Source organism: Leguminivora glycinivorella, chromosome 16, assembly GCF_023078275.1.
Source record: "Leguminivora glycinivorella isolate SPB_JAAS2020 chromosome 16, LegGlyc_1.1, whole genome shotgun sequence".
Lineage (NCBI taxonomy): Eukaryota > Metazoa > Arthropoda > Insecta > Lepidoptera > Tortricidae > Leguminivora > Leguminivora glycinivorella.
Genome location: NC_062986.1, coordinates 3,027,514 through 3,050,395, shown reverse-complemented (window position 1 = coordinate 3,050,395; position 22,882 = coordinate 3,027,514). Strand labels below are relative to the sequence as shown.

Sequence of the window (22,882 nt, the reverse complement as noted above, 5' to 3'; positions counted from 1 at the left end):
TGTTTGTTTTATTGCTTTGCTTGTTTGCTTTTTTGCTTTAGCCTTGGCGTGCTTGGGAGCACTCTCTGCCCGTAGCTCGGCCTGCGGCCTCGCGAGCTTGGGAGGCTCTCAGGCACGCTCCGGGCCTTCGGCCCTCCGCGTAGTTACTGTGGGGGTTGTGGGGAAGTTGGAGCTTAAACACGACCCAATAGTAAAAGTGTCTTAGAGAAGCGAAACGACGGGCCGGAGGCCGCAGGTTCTCAAGAGTTTAAGCTCCAACTTCCCGGACCGCCGGCGAGCCGGTCAGGGACGCTCCGGGCCTTCGGCCCTACGCGGAGCTCGGCCTTCGGCCTTCGCTTGGTTTCGTAGCTCCGCGTCGGGCCTCCGGCCCGCCGCGTCGCTTTTTAGACACTTCACTTATTGTTCTGCTTGGGAGCATTCTCTGCCCACAGCTCGGCCTGCGGCCTTCGCGTGCTTGGGAGCCTATCAGACACGCTCCGGGCCTTCGGCCCTCCGCGTAGTTTCTGTGGGGGTTGTAGGGAAATTGGAGCTTAAACACGACCCAATATTAAAAGTGTCTTGAGAAGCTCACGACGGGCCTGCGGCCTGCGGCCTCCGGCCCGTCGTTTCGCTTCTCTAAGACACTTTTACTATTGGGTCGTGTTTAAGCTCCAACTTCCCGGACCGCCGGCGAGCCGATCAGGGACGCTCCGGGCCTTCGGCCCTACGCGGAGCTCGGCCTTCGGCCTTCGCTTGCTTTCGAAGCTCCGCGTCGGGCCTCCGGCCCGCCGCGTCGCTTTTTAGACACTTTAATTATTGTTCTGCTTGGGAGGATTCTCTGCCCGCTGCTTGGCCTGCGGCCTTCGCGTGCTTGGGAGCCTCTCAGACACGCTCCGGGTCTTCGGCCCTCCGCGTAGTTACTGTGGGGGTTGTAGCGAAGTTGGCGCCCCTCTCAGGGACGCTCCGGGCCTTCGGCCCTACGCGGAGCTCGGCCTTCGGCCTTCGCTGGTTTTCGAACCTCCGCGTCGCTTTTTAGATACTTTTACTTATATTTTTTTGCTTGGGAGCACTGTCTGTACGCAGCTCGGACTTCGGACCGGAGCAATGACGTTCGGGCTGTGGAACACTCCTTCAGGCTGGTAGGGAAATTTGACTTTGTCCCCTCTCGCCGCCGTTTTTGACTTTTCCAAATTTTTTTTTCTCATTTATGTTTTTGGCCCCCGTTCTTACCACTTGCCAAATTTGAACGCGCTCGGACCGAAAAAAAAAAAAAAAATTTTTCAAAGTCGGCCATTTTGAAATTTTGTAAATGCCATTCGATGGACCACAAATAACTGTACAACATTAGTTCAAGCACTTTTAAACTTTTTCCTACCGTTACGGAGCTATGGGGATTAAAAAAAAAAACCTCCATACAAACTGGTAGGGAAATTTGACTTTGTCCCCTCTCGCCGCCGTTTTTGACTTTTCCAAAAATTTTTTTTCTCATTTCTATTTTTGGCCCCCGTTCTTACCACGTGCCAAATTTGAACGCGCTCGGACCGAAAATAAAAAAAAAAAAAAATTTTCAAAGTCGGCCATTTTGAAATTTTGTAAATGCCATTCGATGGACCTCAGATAACTGTACAACATTAGTTCAAGCACTATTAACCTTTTCCCTACCGTTACGGAGCTATGGGGATTAAAAAAAAACCTCCATACAAACTGGTAGGGAAATTTGACTTTGTCCCCTCTCGCCGCCGTTTTTGACTTTTCCAAAAATTTTTTTTCTCATTTCTATTTTTGGCCCCCGTTCTTAACACGTGCCAAATTTGAACGCGCTCGGACCGAAAATAAAAAAAAAATTTCAAAGTCGGCCATTTTGAAATTTTGTAAATGCCATTCGATGGACCTCAGATAACTGTACAACATTAGTTCAAGCACTATTAACCTTTTCCCTACCGTTACGGAGCTATGGGGATTTAAAAAAGGACCTCCATACAAATTTCAATTGGCCTTCAAAGGGCGCCATTTTGAATTTTTCAAAATTTTCTTTTTGTATACTAATCTTGGGGTGACTGTCTACCCGTGTGCAAAATTTCAGCGCGCTCGGACCATTTTGAAATTTTTCAAAAAAAAAGTCGGCCATTTTGATTTTTTTTTAATGCCATTCGATGGACCTCGGGTGACTGTATAACATTTGTTTGAGCACTTTTCACTTCTTTGTACCGTTACGGAGCTATGGTAATTAAAAGAAAAACCTCCATTCAAATTTCAATTGGCCCTCAAAGGCCGCCATTTTGAATTTTTCAAAATTTTCTTTTTGAATACTAATCTTAGCGCGACCGTCCACCCGTGTGCCAAATCTTAGCGCGCTAGGACCATTTTGAAAATTTTCAAAAAAAAAGTCGGCCATTTTGATTTTTTTTTAATGCAACTTTTTTCTACTCGGATACCTGTATGACATTTGGTCGAGCACCCCCCGGCTATCTCTTACGGTTTAAAAGTTGCCATACAAAATAAAAGTGGCCAGTTTTCCCACATTTGTAGCACTTTTCAATTTTTTTTTATTTCATTCGAATCGAGGCCACTTGGAGATTCTATGACCAAAATTTGAGCTCTCTACGACAAACTTGAAAAATCGTCAAAAAAAAAGTCGGCCATTTTGAAAAAAAAATGGTGGCGTCAAAAACTGCCCAGGGTCCTCTATGACATTTGGTCGAACACTCCCCGGCTAACTCCAGCCGTTTGGCCAGGCCGTCCAACATTTTTTTACCCGGAACCGGTAGACCGACGGTCTGATCTATCCGGGGTCGCAGGACCAAACTCTATACGACCACACCAAACACTGCCACCTTCAAATCCCCCTTCTGCCTATTTTTGGAAAAATGTCAGTCGGGTTGTAGCTTTATATTATATAGACTAGTTTTTTAAAGGTGCGCGGGGCCCGAGGGCCCCGCGGTCTTTCTTGTTGCTTTTTTGTTTTTTTTTTTTGCTTGTTTGTTTTTTTGCTTTGCTTTTTTGCTTTTTGTTTCTTTGCTTAGCTTGTTTGTTTTTTGCTTTACTTGTTTGCTTTTTTGCTTTAGCCTTTGTCTGCTTGGAAGCACTCTCTGCCCGCAGCTCGGCCTGCGGCCTTCGCGTGCTTGGGAGCCTGTCAGACACGCTCCGGGCCTTCGGCCCTCCGCGTAGTTACTGTGGGGGTTGTAGGGAAGTTGGAGCTTAAACACGACCCAATAGTACGACCCGTCGTTTCGCTTCTCTAAGACACTTTTACTATTGGGTCGTGTTTAAGCTCCAACTTCCCGGTCCGCCGGCGAGCCGATCAGGGACGCTCCGGGCCTTCGGCCCTACGCGGAGCTCGGCCTTCGGCCTTCGCTGGGTTTCGAAGCTCCGCGTCGGGCCTTCGGCCCGCCGCTTCGCTTGTTAAGATACTTTTTGTTATTGTTTTGCTTGGGAGCACAGTCTGTACGCAGCTCGGCCTGCGGCCTTCGCGTGCTTGGGAGCACTCTGCCCGCAGCTCGGCCTGCGGCCTTCGCGTGCTTGGGAGCCTGTCAGACACGCTCCGGGCCTTCGGCCCTCCGCGTAGTTTCTGTGGGGGTTGTAGGGAAGTTGGAGCTTAAACACGACCCAATAGTAAAAGTGTCTTGAGAAGCTCACGACGGGCCTGCGGCCTGCGGCCTCCGGCCCGTCGTTTCGCTTCTCTAAGACACTTTTACTATTGGGTCGTGTTTAAACTCCAACTTCCTGGTCCGCCGGCGAGCCGATCAGGGACGCTCCGGGCCTTCGGCCCTACGCGGAGCTCGGCCTTCGGCCTTCGCTGGGTTTCGAAGCTCCGCGTCGGGCCTTTGGCCCGCCGCTTCGCTTATTTAGATACTTTTTGTTATTGTTTTCTTGGGAGCACAGTCTGCACGCAGCTCGGCCTGCGGCCTTCGCGTGCTTGGGAGCACTCTGCCCGCAGCTCGGCCTGCGGCCTTCGCATACTTGGGAGCCTGTCAGACACGCTCCGGGCCTTCGGCCCTCCGCGTAGTTACTGTGGGGATTGTAGGATTGGTAGGGAAGTTGGACCTCCGGCCTGCGGCCTCCGGCCCGCCGCGTCGCTTTTTAGACACTTTTACTTATATTTTCTTGCTTGGGAGCACTGTCTGTACGCAGCTCGGAACTTGGACCGGAGCAATGACCGTCGGGCTGTAGAACGCTCCCTCAGGCTGGTAGGGAAATTTGACTTTGTCCCCTCTCGCCGCCGTTTTTGACTTTTCCAAAATTTTTTTTTCTCATTTCTATTTTTGGCCCCCGCTCTTACCACGTGCCAAATTTGAACGCGCTCGGACCGAAAATAAAAAAAAAAAATTTCAAAGTCGGCCATTTTGAAATTTTGTAAACGCCATTCGATGGACCTCAGATAACTGTACAACATTAGTTGAAGCACTATTTACCTTTTTCCTACCGTTACGGAGCTATGGGGATTTAAAAAAAAACCTCCATACAAACTGGTAGGGAAATTTGACTTTGTCCCCTCTCGCCACCGTTTTTGACTTTTCCAAATTTTTTTTTTCTCATTTCTATTTTTGGCCCCCGTTCTTACCACGTGCCAAATTTGAACGCGCTCGGACCGAAAATAAAAAAAAAAAATTTTCAAAGTCGGCCATTTTGAAATTTTGTAAATGCCATTCGATGGACCTCAGATAACTGTACAACATTAGTTCAAGCACTATTAACCTTTTCCCTACCGTTACGGAGCTATGGGGATTTAAAAAAAGGACCTCCATACAAATTTCAATTGGCCTTCAAAGGGCGCCATTTTGAATTTTTCAAAATTTTCTTTTTGTATACTAATCTTGGGGTGGCTGTCTACCGTGTGCAAAATTTCAGCGCGCTCGGACCATTTTGAAATTTTTCAAAAAAAAAAAGTCGGCCATTTTGATTTTTTTTTAATGCCATTCGATGGACCTCGGGTGACTGTATAACATTTGTTTGAGCACTTTTCACTTCTTTGTACCGTTACGGAGCTATGGTAATTAAAAGAAAAACCTCCATTCAAATTTCAATTGGCCCTCAAAGGCCGCCATTTTGAATTTTTCAAAATTTTCTTTTTGAATACTAATCTTAGCGCGACCGTCCACCCGTGTGCCTAATCTCAGCGCGCTAGGACCATTTTGAAAATTTTCAAAAAAAAAAAGTCGGCCATTTTGATTTTTTTTTAATGCAACTTTTTTCTACTCGGATACCTGTATGACATTTGGTCGAGCACCCCCGGCTATCTCTTACGGTTTAAAAGTTGCCATACAAAATAAAAGTGGCCAGTTTTCCCACATTTGTAGCACTTTTCAATTTTTTTTTATTTCATTCGAATCAAGGCCGCTTGGAGATTCTACGACCAAAATTTGAGCACTCCACGATAAATTTGAAAAATCGTCAAAAAAAAAGTCGGCCATTTTGAAAAAAAAATGGCGGCGTCAAAAACTGCCCAGGGTCCTCTATGACATTTGGTCGAACACTCCCCGGCTAACTCCAGCCGTTTGGCCAGGCCGTCCAACATTTTTTTACCCGGAACCGGTAGACCGACGGTCTGATCTATCCGGGGTCGCAGGACCAAACTCTATACGACCACACCAAACACTGCCACCTTCAAATCCCCCTTCTGCCCATTTTTGGAAAAATGTCAGTCGGGTTGTAGCTTTATATTATATAGAAGTATTGCATTTACTGAGCTGGTTGACCTATGTTATTGTTGTGTGAATGTTTTTCTTCAACAACTAAATGGTTATATACAAGAATATGGGTAGCTTTTGCACATTGTAATTTTTCCTCAGTCACCCGTTGACCACGAACGCTGTAAAGTGTTTGAAACATCGGGATGAATTTTAAACTCATTATACGCGATTTATGTATTAACTATCGCGGTAACTGAAGACAATATTAACTAAATGGTTACAAATAATAATTATCATCAATATAATCTGGTCCAGGCAGGCAATTATGGTCGCGCGATAAATGATAAAACATCTGGCCGTCCCTATAATCGCACTTACTAATAGTGCGACAGGGACGGCCTGATATTTTATCGTCTATCGCGCGACCATGCTACCCGTGCTGTACTACCTTTTGCCCGCAGCTTCGCTTGCGTTAGAAAGAGACAAAAGTAGCATATGTCACTCTCCATCCCTTCAATAATTCATCTCTTTACAATATTTCTTATTCAATCAATTATGTGTTATCGTGATCTGATCCGGTTCCGGCAGAATATCAGTGCTGCTGCCTCAGGGCGTAGCGTAATACTGAGCCGTAACCCTTTTGTCTTGTTGCGACGCGCAGAGTATCATAGTACGCTATGGTAAAAATCTGTGTAATTTCCTGTTTTCCAATTTGCTTATTATGTATTCTAATTCTTTTTTGTAACTTATTTATTTTGTGTATTCTGTGTGTATTGTGACAAACAAATAAACGTATATCTATCTATCTATCTATCTTCAACTATCTCCACTTAAAAAACATGTCAATCCGTCGCTCCGTTTGGCCGTGAAAGACGACCACTTCAGATTATAGAGTAACCAGCTTTTCCCATTTATAATAAACTAGCTTTTGACCGCGGCTTCACTCGCGTAAGAAAGAGACAAAAGGTAGCCTATGTCACTCTCCATCCCTTCAACTAAATCCCCTTAAATAATCACGTCAATTCGTCGCTCCGGTTTTGCCGTGAAAGACGGACAAACAAACAGACACACACCCTTTCCCATTTGTAATATTAGTATGGATTTGACATTATTATTTATATTTAAATAATTATATATGTATAGCCCAATTTCGTCGGTAACAGCGTGTTATGTAATGGCGTCGTTGGTGAATAGTCGTCTGTCACGCCGTGAAGGTGCGTTCGATTCCCAGGATTCTATAAACTTTTTGTATTTTTTTGGACATAAATTTCGTATTTTTTATTGACCGAGCAAGAATGGAGAGCCGAAGGATCAATTTTATCTTAGAGAACATATTGATTTTTTTATTGTCATTTTGATTTTCTATTTATTAAGTTGAGATATAAAACACGACTTTTAATACCCTCGCTAAATATAATATTTTATCGAAATTACTCCTTAGATAAAAAAAGTCCACTTGAGTTTTTAAAGCATTACGTTACTCAGTTAACTATTGCATTTTCATTTACTAATTTAAGATTTCAAAAGCGATTTGAATACCCTTGCTCCATCGAAAATAAACAATTAAGTAGAAAAAAAAACATTCGAATCGTAGTTTAGAAACTAAAATTTATCTATACTTTTTTGGATTTTTTTAAAATATCAAATTAGGATAATTATGTTAGAAATTCTGAGTTCGACGAACCCAAAAATTATTACCATGTAAGAGAATAGGTTTTTAATCTTTTTTGTGGAAAACGCTCAGTAACTACTGCACGAGTACATATACATTTATGTATAATAATAAAACAAAACCGGCCAAGAGCGTGTCGGGCCACGCTCAGTGTAGGGTTCCGTAGTTTTCCGTATTTTTCTCAAAAACTACTGAACCTATTAAGTTCAAAACAATTTTCCTAGAAAGTCTTTATAAAGTTCTACTTTTGTGATTTTTTTCATATTTTTTAAACATATGGTTCAAAAGTTAGAGGGGGGGGGACGCACTTTTTTTTCCTTTACGAGCGATTATTTCCGAAAATATTAGTATTATCAAAAAAACGATCTTAGTAAACCCTTATTCATTTTCAAATACCTATCCAACGGTGTTCTGCCTTTTCTCCGAACTTACTTAGTCCGAATTTCATTTGCCAACCAGTTTATTGCAGATGATTTATTTGGCAACCCATTTATAGCTAATTTTTATGTAGCAACGTTTTATTTGGCCGAATTATATTAAGGCCGATTATGATTATGACATTAAAACTATGGCATAACCACAGATCAAATAATACTAGTACAGATACCTAATCCCATACTAAAAATGGGCGCCGTCCTAAGTATTCTAGACCTGTAGGCTAAATTTAATCCACACTCAAAGAGCTAGATGGCGCCAGTAGCCACGCGTGGCCAACAAAACTCTTATCAGTATCCTACGTCGAAATAGTCATCAAACTGCAACATCTTGCGACATCTGTTTTAGCTTTCACGCACTAAACCTATAACGTCACATGGACGTTTAAAGTCGAACATTACTAGATGGCGTTGCCGTGCGGCTTGTATGTGTGCTCGCCGCGTACGTATAATATACTCGCTCTGTCCGCAACACATGCAAGCGGAATTGAATGAACGAGATCCGCGGCGCACCACCCCGCGCCCCACGCCCCGCGCCCCGCGACCACGGCGCCGGCGACCTTGAGTTGAGAGGCCCCAGCCCCCGACCAAAGGATGCATTGATTTGTTAAAATTTAAAGCACTCTAAAGCAGGCGCGTAGTTAATTAGAAATATGGAAATGAATATTATTATGTAAGAAATACATAAGTATAATAGCTAAGAATGTACATGTAGTAAACATAATGAACAAAATGTAAAGTACGTATTTGATAAAACATTTTCGAGAGTAATATTTTTATTCATAAAATTGTGCAAACACTGCAAACTTAATTTAAACTCCGAAACTATTTATTTTCTGAAACATGGTATGAAATGTTGTCATTACGTCCTTTTAAGTTAAAATATGCTTCCCGGTACCACAACATAGTGTAATTTAAAAATACAGATATAAAATTAATACTTCGCAAATAAATTACGACTATAAACACATAAAATTATTAAAACACCAAGACCAGACAATTTAAGCCTGGCGTCCACTAGGCGCGCCGATCGAGCCTTGGTAACCCTTAGGCCTTTTTTACATTATCGTTTTTACATAAAAAAATCGTATTGTTTCTTACTACAAAAGGTCCTTTCTCATTGATAGATGTCGAAAAGTAAAACCTTTGTTGAAAAATTTAGGTTTTTAGAAAAAAAAAACGTTTAAACTCTTTTTAAGTGCCAGTCTGAAAAAATATATTCAAAAATATAAAATACTTAGTTATTTGTTATACAAGAGTGCAAAGTTGTATTTTAACTGCGAGTGTGGAATTGAAAAACGAGCAAGCGAAAGTATTCTATAGTTGAACCACGATACACAACAACATTTTCCCTCACTATAGCGAGGAAAGTACAACGCAAAAAACGCGTTTATCACTGCTTCCAGGAGTTCCACAGGTGGTAAAACATATCGTCATCACTAGATTCACTATATGACTATATTCAAGGTCAAATTACTTTATCCACTAGTGGGTTTTTACCTGCTGGTATTGAAGGACAAAACGCGTGTTTCCGACCTAGCGAGGGGAAAAATAATAAATAATTATATTTGTACAATAATAATGTTTTAAAATGCTGTTGCGCTTCGCGCGACGCAAGTGAGGCGTCGCGTCGAGGTCTAGGCCCACTCCGCCGCAAATCGGCGACCGAGCGCGCATTCGTGTGCGTTCGGAAATCCTAGCCAGTCGGCAATCGTCGCGTCTCATACTTCCATATCGATAAGGTTTGATTTCGCATGCATCGCATCGGTCGTGCATGTAGCAAATGTCGGAAGGATTTCAAAGGCAAAAATCAAAGATGGCGGCTTCAATGTATGGGATATCGGTCCTACATCCGATATCGGATCGGATAATGTGAAAACGCACTAACGGTTAATGCTTAGGCCGTTTTCACATTATCCGATCCGATATCGGGTGTCAGATCGACATCCTACATCCGATAAACGCTTCCGATAGTGTCGGATGTACAGTCAACCAATTGGAACCCTAGGCCACTCTACAACCATGTCAAAATGACAAGCAGTAAGAGGTTTCTTACAATCTGATTTATAACGTTACTATGACATAGTTCTACAGTGGCCTAGGGTTCCAATTGGTTGACTGTAGGTCCGATAAAAAGCATTGTTCCAAATCAATGAAGTATGATTTTGTATCAAAAAGTATTTAAAAAATGTTTTATATTTAATAATTATAAGCACTATATTCCAAATATTATATTGTAAAATTAAAATAACGGCATAAAAAATACTCAAGAGTGTCAGGCAAAATAAATAATTTTACATTCAATTGTATCTACTAAAAGATGATAAAACTAGTATCCACAATTCGGACCGATGCATTACAAACTTTTTTTTTTCAATGGAAATTGTTCAACTAATTTTAATGTATTTCAACCATTTTCTTGTTAGTTGTTTGTCTTTTTTTAATGTTTGCATGTTAATGTATAGAAATTTAATGTAATTGGTATGTGTATACCCAATTTCAAAATTGTACTTTGTATGCCTATCGGCGAAGCATAGCGCTCTGACAGAATTTTGTACCAACATTGTTACCTATGTTTACAAACAAATAAATCGTTTAAATCGTTTAAATCGTTTAAATCTAATTTGAATTTCGATCATTGGCAGCTGTTTAATAGAAATAGACGACATTTTTGTCACGCACACTACTACAAACGTATACCTACATTATGAACGTACACAAACAAATATTATCGGCTGACAGCTGAATATTCTACGAACACGCGAGCGGGAGCGAGGCTGCGCGATTTTGGTGACGCAATCATAGACTAAAAAGTTAACCGCGCAGATGTGCCATTTTCATTGTTCCTACTAATGTGTTTCACCTCTAATAGATTTGCGAAATATATTTATTTCAATTTGGAAAATTATTAGGTAACTACTTACTACTTTATGAATTATGTTACTATAATATAAAAAAAAAGTTAATTTGTTTATTGATTGTTAACAGTTATTGAGTAAAATTGTATTTTTAGCACGCTCACTTTTTGCTGTTTTCTTTGGCCTGGTCATGAAAAAAGAGAACAATGGATACCTACGCTTTGTCCAAAAAAACTGACCGCACTATATATATATTATTATATATAAGTATATATTTGTATTTTAAAGAAGAAGATAAATCTTCAAGAAAAGAGCGTACATCCATCTTAAAGGCCGGCAACGCACCTCCAACACCCCTGGTGTTTCGGGTGTCCATGGGCGGCAGTGATCGCTTACTTTGTATTTTTTAAGTTGTAAATAAATAAATAAATAATTTTGACAGGCGGAATATAATAATGTGTCACATCTGATGGTGGACTTACTACTCTACGCGTAAATTACCGCTTCGCGCACTCCGCGCATTTGTCAGCTTGTGCAGAGTTTCCGTCTGGCAACGTCGCCTATAGTACGTAGTACATATATCTCAATGAACGGAACGCACACAATCGCACCGTTTCGTTGGCAGTATACTGTAGATAGTGACAGCTCCATCTAGTGACAATATGCAATAAAATTTAGGTAGCTCGATACTGTCGCGCGCAGGTTGTTCACGTTGTTGCGTCATAGTCAGTAGCAATATATTACGTGATATTATTTCTTTGAAAATTTCTAAAATAATGCATTAAATTTGTGTTGTCATCGATGTTTGTATTTAATTTATAATGTACTTAATTTATGACGCTTCAAATACCTTTAAATCTATTTGATAAAAAAATAATAATCGTCAATCGTGACACTTAGCGCCATCTATGATTTCTATTTGGAAATAATTTTGCACTGTTCCGGATGAGACCCCATGCCCCAAGTGAAAGTTGCATCCTTGTAATATTATTCCATCAAAATTCGATCGAATAGGTACTTTGTGTGGCAGCATTCTCAAAGTCTAACACACATACTTTTGGCATCAGATAATACCATGTTCATTTCCATATTCAATTAATAAATCAAACATTAAATCGTAAGAACGTTTGTCTTTGTTAGTGAATACACAAAAACATTAACGGGAACGTCTTCTTATTCTCAATAAAAATATTTCCATGGATGGAAAATAATGCAATTCATTTAGTCCCGTTGTAATACATATTAGTAATTACCCTCTTTTTTTCGATAACTTTACGTTTCACAAGTTAAAGTGATACCATACCCAAAAAACATGTTTGGTAAACACTAATTAACAATATATATGTTATACTTAATAAACCACTAACAACTTGAAAATGTGCATTATAAAAAGTGCCTTTAAAAAAAAGCAAAAGGTGCAGTTGCCAACTGTTTAGTTGGGAAATGAAACGATTTCTTAAGGTTTGATTGGAACGTGAATATTCGGTGAAATGACTTTATGCGAAAAATTGGTTGCGATGTGATATTCGGAAATAAAATTTTCGGAGATGATTTAGAGAACCCTATCCAACAATATATCACATGTTGGGGTTGGAATGAAAAAAAATATCAGCCCCCACTTTACATGTAGGGGGGGTACCCTAATAAAACATTTTTTTCAATTTTTTATTTTTGCACTTTGTTGGCGTGATTGATATACATATTGGTACCAAATTTTAGCTTTCTAGTGCTAACGGTTACTGAGATTATCCGCGGACGGACGGACGGACGGACGGACGGACGGACGGACGGACGGACGGACGGACGGACGGACGGACGGACGGACGGACGGACGGACGGACGGACGGACGGACGGACGGACGGACAGACAGACATGGCGAAACTATAAGGGTTCCTAGTTGACTACGGAACCCTAAAAAATAGTGTCTCATAGTGTTGTGTTCCTGCCGGTGAGTAAGGCTGCCAGAGCTCAACGAGGGTGTGGGGTGCTGACGACGGGAGGACTTACGGAACTAATTTGTTCCGTCTATTGTCCTTTGAGTCGTCGGCAACCCAAACCCTCCTTTGAACTTGTACCTACACTCCTTTTTACTGTGCACACGCAGCAAAGGGGAGTGTACAAGTTTCTAATGGGGCGGCAACGCGCATGCGACACTCTTTGAGTTGCAGGCGTCCATAGGTTACGGTGACCGCTTTCCATCAGGCGGACCGTATGCTTGTTTGCCACCGACGTAGTATTAAAAAAAAAAAGAGAAAAAGTCCTGGATTCGAACCCAGTACTTCCATGCAAATCATGCGATGGCACGTATTTAATTTACCGCAAGGCTATTTAAACAAGCTGTCGCCGCGTGAAATTATCGACTAGAAGGAATACAAAAACACTGTTTGTATGTGTGAGTGGTACTTAAAAATAGTGTAAAATAGTAAATTTATCTACATTAAGGGGATTAACGTTACAATGAGAAGTTGAATGTTTGTTGTAATACGTCAATTTTAATATCAAATGTTCGCGAAACATAATTGAAAGTAAATGCCTGTACGACTCCACAAAAAAAATAAGACTGGTAATTTGCAGATTAACGCCATCTAACGCAGCCTGAGCTTCGGGTAACCTAGGCGAGCCACCCAAGTCTTAACCAACCAAGTCATAAAAGATTGTCAGACACAACTTCGCTTTCTTAGCGTCTTCAGAAGTATTAGAAGAATTGCATGTTGTAACCGACATTCTCGTGGAATGCCCCTAAATTATATTATATTTTCTATAACGCAGAATTTATATTAGATTTCGGATCTCTTTTGCTTGTAATGCAAAAAGCTACTTATAGCCGCCATCTAGCGTCAAGTAGTTTATTTATAAGTAGGTACAGCTACTCGAAGCTAGATGTCGCCTATTATTCTTTATCATTTCATTTACCTGGCGTGTAGCTTGTGTCCTTTCCACAAGGAATCGTCAACACATTCCTCAAGGATTAATTTAAGATCATCTTCGTTCTCTAAACTTCGGTTTTTGATGAATTCCTTGCAAGTCGTCCGAACGCACAGAGCGCGATGTATTTTTGTGTGATTGTAATGTTTTCTTGTATTTTCTGAGTATTCCTGTCAAAGTTAAAATAGCTATTGTTTCAATACGTATTACTCACCCCAATAATTAAAAAACCTTACAAATACTTTGTCGGCCAGAGAGCGCCGTATTTGCCGTTAGGCCGGGTGGCAGACTAAGTTAGGCATCTGCCGCGAATGCATAGGGCGCTAGACGGGTGGACCTACGCGAGGCCTAAGTACAATATTAACAATATTTACGTAACGGTTAACATTAGGCCTAATTAAGTACATAACGAAAAGCAGTCTGGCTCTGTCGCGCCAATACGGAAGAGCGATAGAGATAATGCATTTGACTAATACGTAAGATACCCATGACCCTGGTAGACCGGGACAGTTATCAAAGCTAAGAATGTACCTGTATCATCACCATGAGGTCGGAGTGTTCCTTGGAGTAGAGGTCAGCGTCGACGAGACAGTAGGTCCCGCCCGGTTCCATCACACAGGTATCGAAGTCGTCCATTTGATACATGTCGGGCATTTTGCTGTATTCCGTCACTGGAAACAGCATTTAATTGTCCCATAGCATAAGCTGCATTTCGATCAAAAGTCTAGTGTACCAGACATCCTGTCAAATACCTATCGCGGTCAACTTTAGAACTGAAAGATGATTTATTTTATACCTACACGTACGCCCCAATTGTTTGACGAAGATGCTTGAATTTCAATCAATAAAGTGTGTAAAATTCCCTTCATTGAATGTACATATCACAAAACGACCTAACTACTTAGTTAGTTAATAGTTTAAAGACCGCAAGCAAGTATGGTCGCGCGATAAATGATAAAACATCAGGCCGTCCCTATCGCACTATTTAGAAGTGCGATAGAGACGGCCATGTTTTATCATTTATCGCGCGACCATACTTGCCTGCCAGAACCACAACTTCAGCCACTTCAGGTCCGTAAAGAGGAAGGTCACTATTCAGGGGGCGCTATAAGCAAAGAGAGCCTAATTTTATTGGGCTACCGCGTACCGCCAAGGGACATACGTACGTAAAACCACCACCTTATAGGTGTTGTTTTTAGTTTAGGGGCATTTTCAGAATTTGGGACCCCCCAATTAGCGTAAATCGTTAACAAAAATTAACTCACTGTCAGTTTTGTGACGATAATTAAGCATGGTATTTCAATAAAAGTATTGTTGTTGTGTTAGTTACATAAACTTTAAGCGATAATCTACATTCAGAATGTGAAAAAAGTAAATTTTTAGACATATTTTATGCTTAAGTAATGGTCGTCACAAAACTGACAGCAAGTTAATTTTTGTTAACGACTTAGGCTAATTGGGGGGACCCAAATTCTGAAAATGCCCTTAGGACAAGGGTCACCAAAGTCCAGATCCGGACTCTCGAAACTCAAGTAGGTACAAAAGAAACGGACCATCACGGTCGTTACATTTTATTCTAAGTGCCTAACAACCCCCTGAAGACACGGTAATCCCTGGATTAGGAAAACTCACAATTTAAATAATGAATGACAGCCGTAGATTGATGCACCAAAAATAACAGCAGTAGCGATTTCATCTTGTATTTTTCACTATCTTTAACACTATTCCTAAATAAAAAACGTTCAGCACCCGCGGCGACCTCTCGACTAGTAGGAAAGGAGACAATACAAGGATCAGTGTAGGTAATGTATGATTATTTTACGTTGTACTAGCTAATTATGCTGAAGTATCATTTGTTAAACATTACAATTTTAATTTTAACCTTCCTGCTCACGCGGTTACATTGATATTTGCGTAAGTCAGTAGGTACCTATTTTGTACAAACTTTATTTTCGAAGAATATCGACTATAGATACTCATTATAGTTACCTACTAAACCATGATAAACATCGCTCAAGAAGAAATAATTTTGAAATAGTACATTACGATACTAGTGCGAAAAAAGGAAGTTCGAAACGAGTGGCGATAGTTTTAAATCGACGCGAGTTACGAATTTCCTTTTCGCACGAGTATCGTACGACGTTTTTCAATACGATGGCCATCCGAAGTTCAGACCTGTTAGGTATAACTTGGTATAACATAGGTACTGATGATGCCTACTTTTTTTTTTCCAAACAGTGTATTGGCGTGATATCGTGATTTTAAAATAAAGACATTTGTCATTTGTTCTTATAAAAAATAAAAACACGCAAAAATATTTGGGGAAAATATGATTTTGGCCACTTTCAGGCTGCGAAACAGCGCCATCTAGTTTTAAGCCTAAAAGGCCCATACATTTCAGGAGTACGCTTTTTTGTATGGGCTTTGTCAGTCCAGTATTAAATCGCGGCAAAACGGAGCGACAAATTGACGTGATTTTTTAAGTGGAAATAGTTGGAGGGATGGAGAGTGACATAGGCTACTTCTTGTCTCTTTCTAACGCGAGCGAAGCCGCGGAAAAAAGCTAGTCCTATATAAATAATCCTTGCCAATACCTAGATCATCGTTGCACCAGCACTACTTATCAGCAAATATGTTAATATCGTCTGCCTCAAACATGATGCGGATATAATTACCTAAGTAAATGATGAAAAGAAAACATATTATTATTTTACCTCGCTGATTACAAATTCATAATTGATTTGGTAAAAACCTGTGTACCGGAAAGTACCTACTAGTTGTTCGCGCCATTGACCTATAACATTGCTTGCGCAGGCGTTTATGATGTAATTTTACCTACTTTACGTTAGTTAATTTTAATAATTTTACTGTAAGTGGAGAATTATTCGCATACCGTTCCGGTGCGTGAGGGAGACAGATCTATCCACGTAAATAGCGACGTTATTAAGGACATTTGCATCCATCTGTTTGCTTTGCTTTGAGCCATCTTTGAGCAGCCATGGTAAGTAATATACCAGCTCCAAATCACCGTCTATCTTGATCTTGCATAACTCACATGTAACTTTTATAGACGGTCAAGCAAATATTGTCACTGACAAATAGAAGCAAATTTCAATTTTTGCCCGTACATTCTTTTGCCGCCTTTTTATAATGTTGACCGTTTTGCGACATCGTGGGTGATGGGCGCTACTGTCGCGTACGTCATGCGTATAGTAGCGATTGTAGCGAACAAACGACCGCGCCGTACTGGAAGTCTGGAACCTTGGATTTTGCATGTAAGTGAAAGCGAGAAGCAAATAACACTTTCTCGCTCTCTCACAGGAAAGTATCCACAGACCTTGGTGCGGTGCAGTCATCTGTTATCCTAGAACTACGTACCTATCGTCTCTTAAAATGTAGTGATTATATTACCTGTGGTGCAATTCAACTGCGAGTAGTGCGAGTATAAATATCTTGTCTATGACTTTGTGTAAACAATAGTTTTAAATCGGGTACCTCGTGTTTATTTAATTAAGAAATGGTATTCAGCGTATTTATTGTTTAAATAACATAAGATATGTCGGGTTTCCTAGATGTCAAATATCCCTTTAAGTCGAATCTCGGCCTAAATCCTTTTAAGGTAAGTTGCAATAGCATCAGTCAATTCTCAATGTGATGAAAACATTGGTGTGACATTGATTTGTGTATTATTTGTTAGACGTGGAAGAGGCAATGGTGCATATTGAGGCCGAGCCCGACGTGTGCGGGCGGCGGGTCGCTGGCGGTATACTGCAGTGAGGCGGGGGCGTCGGCAGGAGCGGTGGAATTGCCTCCAGACAGCGTGGTACGGCGGGCGAAGTCCCGTAGTCGGCCGTTCGCTTTTGCCGTGTTCTCGGAGCTAGAACCGCATAAACCGCGCATCCTGCTCGCGGCACAGACCCTGCAGGATGCCCAGATCTGGATGGACAAGATCAGAGCCCTCTTGGACGGCAAACAATTACTAGGTGAGTACTCTACCTTCATTGTTTATTTTTATGCTGGTCAAAGTTCATTATGAGTTGTCACGATGCTGTAGCGTATTTTGAAAACATTTTTTACTGATATTACAAACATACATTATGTATGTGTGGGTGTGTGTTGTTATAGTGAGAGTGAAGTTTGTTTACTAACTATTATTACGCAAATATTTTTCAATACAATTCATGCTGCAAATCTTGAAATCACCAAGTACTCCATAGAATGTGCAGGGCCTAAAACGTATTTACATCAATAGATTGTATGCTAATTCCAAGTATATACAACAGACATTACCATACAAATGTTTGATTGATGACTCGGTGCCATCACCATTGTTCATGTTGAGATTGACGTGGGTTAAGGACCCAAGTGGTGATGTTAGTTAGAAGTACTTTTCTGGGCTGAATGTGCCAAAGCAAGGCCTTGACATAAAAGTGAAAATTCTTCCTTATTCTGGTGTATCTGTTTGAAAATTTTCATGTTTTCTAGGATAGATAAATGTGATTTACTTTGACCCTTAACCCACTATTATGAATAAAAATTTTTATTAAATTTTAAAGTTTACAAACAGCTGTGTAGAATTTTTCTTCCCTTAAGATACTACGGGAAAAGTCCAAAGTCAAAAATGTGTATACATTTTTGTCCTAATAACCTGGTTTATATATGAATAATTATGCAATATTTTTTGCTGATTTCAAGTGTTCATGTCCAATTAGTATTTGTGGCACATGTTTATGCAGAGAGTTTTTGTTGTTAAACTGGTATCAGGTGGTGGCAGGTCTATTGCAACACTCATGCATTTACTTGGAATGTTAGATAATGTTGTAAGCAACTTTGTTTATTATGGTGAGTGAAATTACAAAATCATAAATTTATAAATTATGAATCACTTTTTAATGTGGAAAATTATGCTTTTTGTTATCAATCTTAATTGATTCAGATTGCCATTGAGTGCAATTATAATTTACCACATAATACCACAGACTACAAAAAGAAATAAAAACAACTTTCCAGATCATGGGACTCTCCAAAATTATGGTAGATTTGACTATCTTAACACATTCACTGTCAGAATCCTGGTGCATTTCTCAGATGTCGTACAAACCGCTAGGCAGGTCACTATACTAGATAACAGTTATAATTCTGTATTGATCAGTTTCTGGAGTTGTGCATCCTTTTGCCTGGCAGTCAATGTGTTAATTACTGGAAATACAAGAACATTATACCATATTACTGATCACTATGTTAGCCTTGGGGGTCATTTTCTATTTAAGCTCCAGTACTGTAACTGTCAAATGAACAAATATTTAACTGCTGAAAGTTTTCAGAAAACCACTTTATTTTTGGTAATTTCCACATAATTTCTACTGACAGAATTAAAGGAAGTCCACCAAGTCATATAATTACCGTCCTGTTATCTAGCTGAAAGACTCGGCCATGGGGCGTTTTGATAGCATAGTGTTAGCGGAGTTCGCGCGGTCACACATAACATAGGAGCGGACTTGTCTGATTATGGATTAAAGTTAACCATTTAGCTAATTGTTTTATTCCAAAATGTTGTTTTGATTTCTTATGTGTCATTCAATACTTATTAGCAGTTCACAGTTGCAAAATATAGGCTTAGAAGTTACCATGTGCAGAACGCGCATGATAACGCTCGCCGTGCCCGTGCGCTATGCTAACGCTGCTCTTTCAAAACGCGGATTTGTGGTCGAGCTTTTAGCTTGATTTATACATACTAGCATTGTTAGGTGTCTATTAATACCTCATGTGGGTCATGAGTGCAACGTGCATTACCTATAGGCAGAGGTATGTATAAATATCTATTGATGTCAATAATGTTTTATTAAACGCATGCATATGACTAGCACATACGTCAATCTTAATCTAAAAATTATGCTTCTTAACCCCCAACGCAAAAACTATGGGGTGTTAAGTTTGCCTTGACTGGCTGTCTGATTGTTTGTGTGTCTGTCTGTGGCATCCTAGCTTTCGAATCGATGAAACCGATTTAGTTTTGGTTTTTATTGTTTGGGGTCAGGAGTGTTCTTAGCCATGTTTGATAAAATCGGTCCACTGTCAGGGATTTTTACGAAATTTAAAATTTTGTATCATGAAATTACTTGTGCACTTTACGCTATGCACTGCCTTAAGCCTGATTAGGACTCGCATCCGGTTTTAGTTACATTGCGGGCTGTTGAGGTTATATACAATTTTGCACAGCCATAAAATACGGCAATGTAATAAAACTCGCATGCGAGTTCTCGTGCCGTCTAAATGGGCCCTTACTCTTACTCACAGAACACCCCACTAGAAGCCAAATGCAAGCGATATTGTTCGAGACGCAAATCACCAATCCTTGCGGGGTGAGGCGGGCGCGCACGGTGCTGCCATTGGTCGTTTCAAATAATGGCGCGCCTTTATGATTAGCAGTAGGGATGGGAATGGGACATGTCTATTATAGACAATGGTACCGGTACCAGTACTGTGGTGAATTTGTTTTGCAAGAAATTATAATATTATAATTAAATTATAATAAGGCCTAGTTACCCTTCGGGTTGGAAGGTCAGATGGCAGTCGCTTTCATAAAACTAGTGCCTACGCCAAATTTTGGTAGTAGTTTCCAAAGCGGACTCCAGGCTCCCATGAGCCGTGGCGAATGCCGATGCCGGGATAACGCAAGGAGGATGATAATTGTGATAGCATCTCAATAAAAATCATTCTAGTAACTAATAACTAAACTGTGCATTTTTACTTACGTTTACTAAGTTAAATAACCAACTAAATATTCTAAACTAATCAATGAACTAAATACCACTACAGACTCTACAGATTCTAGATAATTATTCACTATTACAAATCTGCTTTCTTTTATATTTCATAAAATGGTAGCACATGGTACGAACGGCAGTACGAAGTTCCCGCAACAGACATAAACTAACATGGCCCCATGCCTAGTCGTTAACGTGAAAGGGATAGCATATCACATTGTTAACTCGGTAAAGAGGGATGGACGCGCCTCGGCGCCGCTCAGCACAACCATATTGACCAGTATAAATGAACTCCGCGGACAATAAACAATATTCAACAAAATAATTAATTTGACTTAACTGTGGAATGTTGTTCCATCTTTTTTACATGTAGAAGTGTTAGAAGACTTGTCACACCACTTTATGCTGTAAGAGACCATTGTTTGCAACCAAAATTGATTATTTAAGATTTTTTCCCGAGCGGACACGGACACTGTTAGCGGGTCGTATACTTGGGCGCTACTGATCGGTGTCGCACGCGTTCAAACTTTTATAAACCTGATTTGTCGTATGCTTGGTGACCGCGAGTCGCCCTGTAAGGGCCATCTTGTTGTATTGATCTGTGCTCTTACTACTATGTGCGAGACAGGTGCGTTCACCGAACGACCCCTGACTCACAGTTTTCATTAACCATGCTATGCAGACACATGCATTCCAGTAATTAAGGCAATCATTTACTTGTGAATCATTTCATTAGTCTGTTTTTGGGGGCAGTTTTGATAAGAAATACATTGATAATGTCTACAATTTTTTTATATTTACTCTTATTATTCATCTTGTTTTTATTACCTTTAGTAATTTTCTGTAATAAATAAGAATAGTGATAATAAAAAATACAAATTAATAAAAATGTAAACTCTATGTTTGAGCAACTTAAATTAAGTTAAAAAATCATTGATAATCTAATAGAAATTTGTTTTTAAATTTAGCATATGAAATTAAATTAATTCATGTTTGCTTGCATGCTTAAATTATTCATTTAATTTAAAAGATTTGTTGCAGTGTCATCTCTTTACTTTTTAAATAGTTGTCAAAAGTGCCCTTACCTGACCACCATGCCTCGCCTCATAATTCCAGGATCTACCCACTCTTCATTAGCTCAACGGACAACTCATCATCACGACGACTTGACTCACTCATACCATACAATTCGTACAAACATATCACATTTATCATTCATTCCAGGCTGGGCTGACTTATCGAGAGGGATAACACACATACCGTATTCACATATATCATTCGTTCATCATAACCATCATTCATTCCAGGCTCTTCCCGCGACTCATTCTCAGTCACCATTGCCAGCAGCGCTCTATCCCGCAAGCTGCTACTCTGTGGCGACGGTCAGCTCACAATCACCACTGAAGGCGTCGTCATCGCTCGCTCTCACGCCATCCCTACGCTCGTACCGTGGAAACACATCAGTGATGTGACCATGAGTGATGATAAAACTAGCATTGTGGTCGGAGTCAATAGGTTTGTGGATTTTCTTGTGCACTTGGGCCTTGACTCGGTATTGAATTTGTGCAATATTTATTATTTATTTATTTATTGTCACTTAGCAACTATCCTTACAGGTAACCCTAATACAATAGTGCCAATTCATAGTTATTTACATAATCATATCAGCAAACCTTATATAACAATTACATCAAATTATAACATATAACATTTAAACACACTTTTACGAATTCGGACATTGGACAACTAAACAAGTCAGTCTGATCAGCCACTAAATTCAGTGTACGGGCGGTGCGACTGAGAGGCGCCTTACGAAGCAGGTTGGTTCTGCCGATCGGTTCCACCAGCAGCTGCGGCCGCCGCCTGCGCTCCACGTAGCCATTGGGCACGTACAGATTCATCTGCTGTAAGATCCCCGGGTTGTGAATACTGCCGCGAAGGATCTTCACCACGTAGCATGCGAGTGACAGATCCCTCCGAGTTTCTAATTTGTTATAGCCCACCATACCTATAACGAACAACGTGGGATACATAAGCAGATAGAAAGGATACACTCCGTACAGTTTCAAGTAGATGTACCTCATAAACTTATTTTGTATCCCTTCTATCATTATTCTGTACTTCGTCTCATGTGGGGCCCAGATTGCAGCATTGAGTATTACAACCAAAATAAGAAAAAATACTGCGTACTGCACAAATTTCGTCCTGTCAATTCTTTATGGCTTTAGGTTTGGGTTTGCATTGCACTTGTAGATGGTTGAAAGCTGCTTAACTTATGTACCTTATGTACTTAGGTACCTACATTTTACAGTCGACCCCGCTCAATTTAATAAAAGTAAAGAGGTATGTGGATTTTAATTTGTATTTTATGATTAAATTCTTCATAAACTGGTGCCGTAGCCGAATGGCATTTCTGCGACGGCAAACGAAAACGAAAGGCCGCGAAAGGTAGTCTGGCTCTGTCGCGCCAATACGCAAAAGCGATAGAGATAGATATCTACTAGCATTTCGTAATCGTTGTGCCATTCGGCTACGTACCCTGGGCATTCAAAATCGAATAGATTTTATCGCGTAGGCACAAAATATAGTAGGTATGACCGCAAACTATGGGTCTAA

The 22,882-nt window shown here is 40.4% G+C and overlaps 2 protein-coding genes across 2 annotated transcripts in view; one reads left to right on the top strand and one right to left on the bottom strand.

The window, feature by feature from the left end:
* The window catches only part of LOC125234972 (nose resistant to fluoxetine protein 6-like), a 34,382-nt gene extending 17,940 nt beyond the window's left edge, over window positions 1–16,442 (bottom strand). The window contains exons 1-3 of the mRNA XM_048141398.1: window positions 16,393–16,442; window positions 14,031–14,170; window positions 13,488–13,669 (exon numbers count right to left, since the gene is read on the bottom strand). Coding sequence (XP_047997355.1) covers window positions 13,488–13,669; window positions 14,031–14,153 — 305 coding nt within the window. The 5' untranslated portion in view covers window positions 14,154–14,170; window positions 16,393–16,442. The remainder of the gene's footprint in view (window positions 1–13,487; window positions 13,670–14,030; window positions 14,171–16,392) is intronic.
* A 528-nt stretch (window positions 16,443–16,970) lies between these two features.
* LOC125234970 lies at window positions 16,971–22,513 on the top strand. Its single transcript, XM_048141393.1, has 3 exons — window positions 16,971–17,118; window positions 17,197–17,482; window positions 21,574–22,513. Exons 1-3 carry the CDS (start codon window positions 17,056–17,058, stop codon window positions 21,972–21,974), a joined length of 750 nt encoding a protein of 249 aa, XP_047997350.1. The 5' UTR covers window positions 16,971–17,055; the 3' UTR covers window positions 21,975–22,513.
* Window positions 22,514–22,882: the final 369 nt, after the last annotated feature.

Bases quoted from the DNA above. Each gene is read 5' to 3' on its own strand.
- LOC125234970 (XM_048141393.1), top strand. From the start codon at position 17,056: ATGTCGGGTTTCCTAGATGTCAAATATCCCTTTAAGTCGAATCTCGGC. The intron at 17,119-17,196 runs GTAAGTTGCAAT...ATTATTTGTTAG, and splicing joins TCGGCCTAAATCCTTTTAAG to ACGTGGAAGAGGCAATGGTG. The intron at 17,483-21,573 runs GTGAGTACTCTA...CATTCATTCCAG, and splicing joins GGACGGCAAACAATTACTAG to GCTCTTCCCGCGACTCATTC.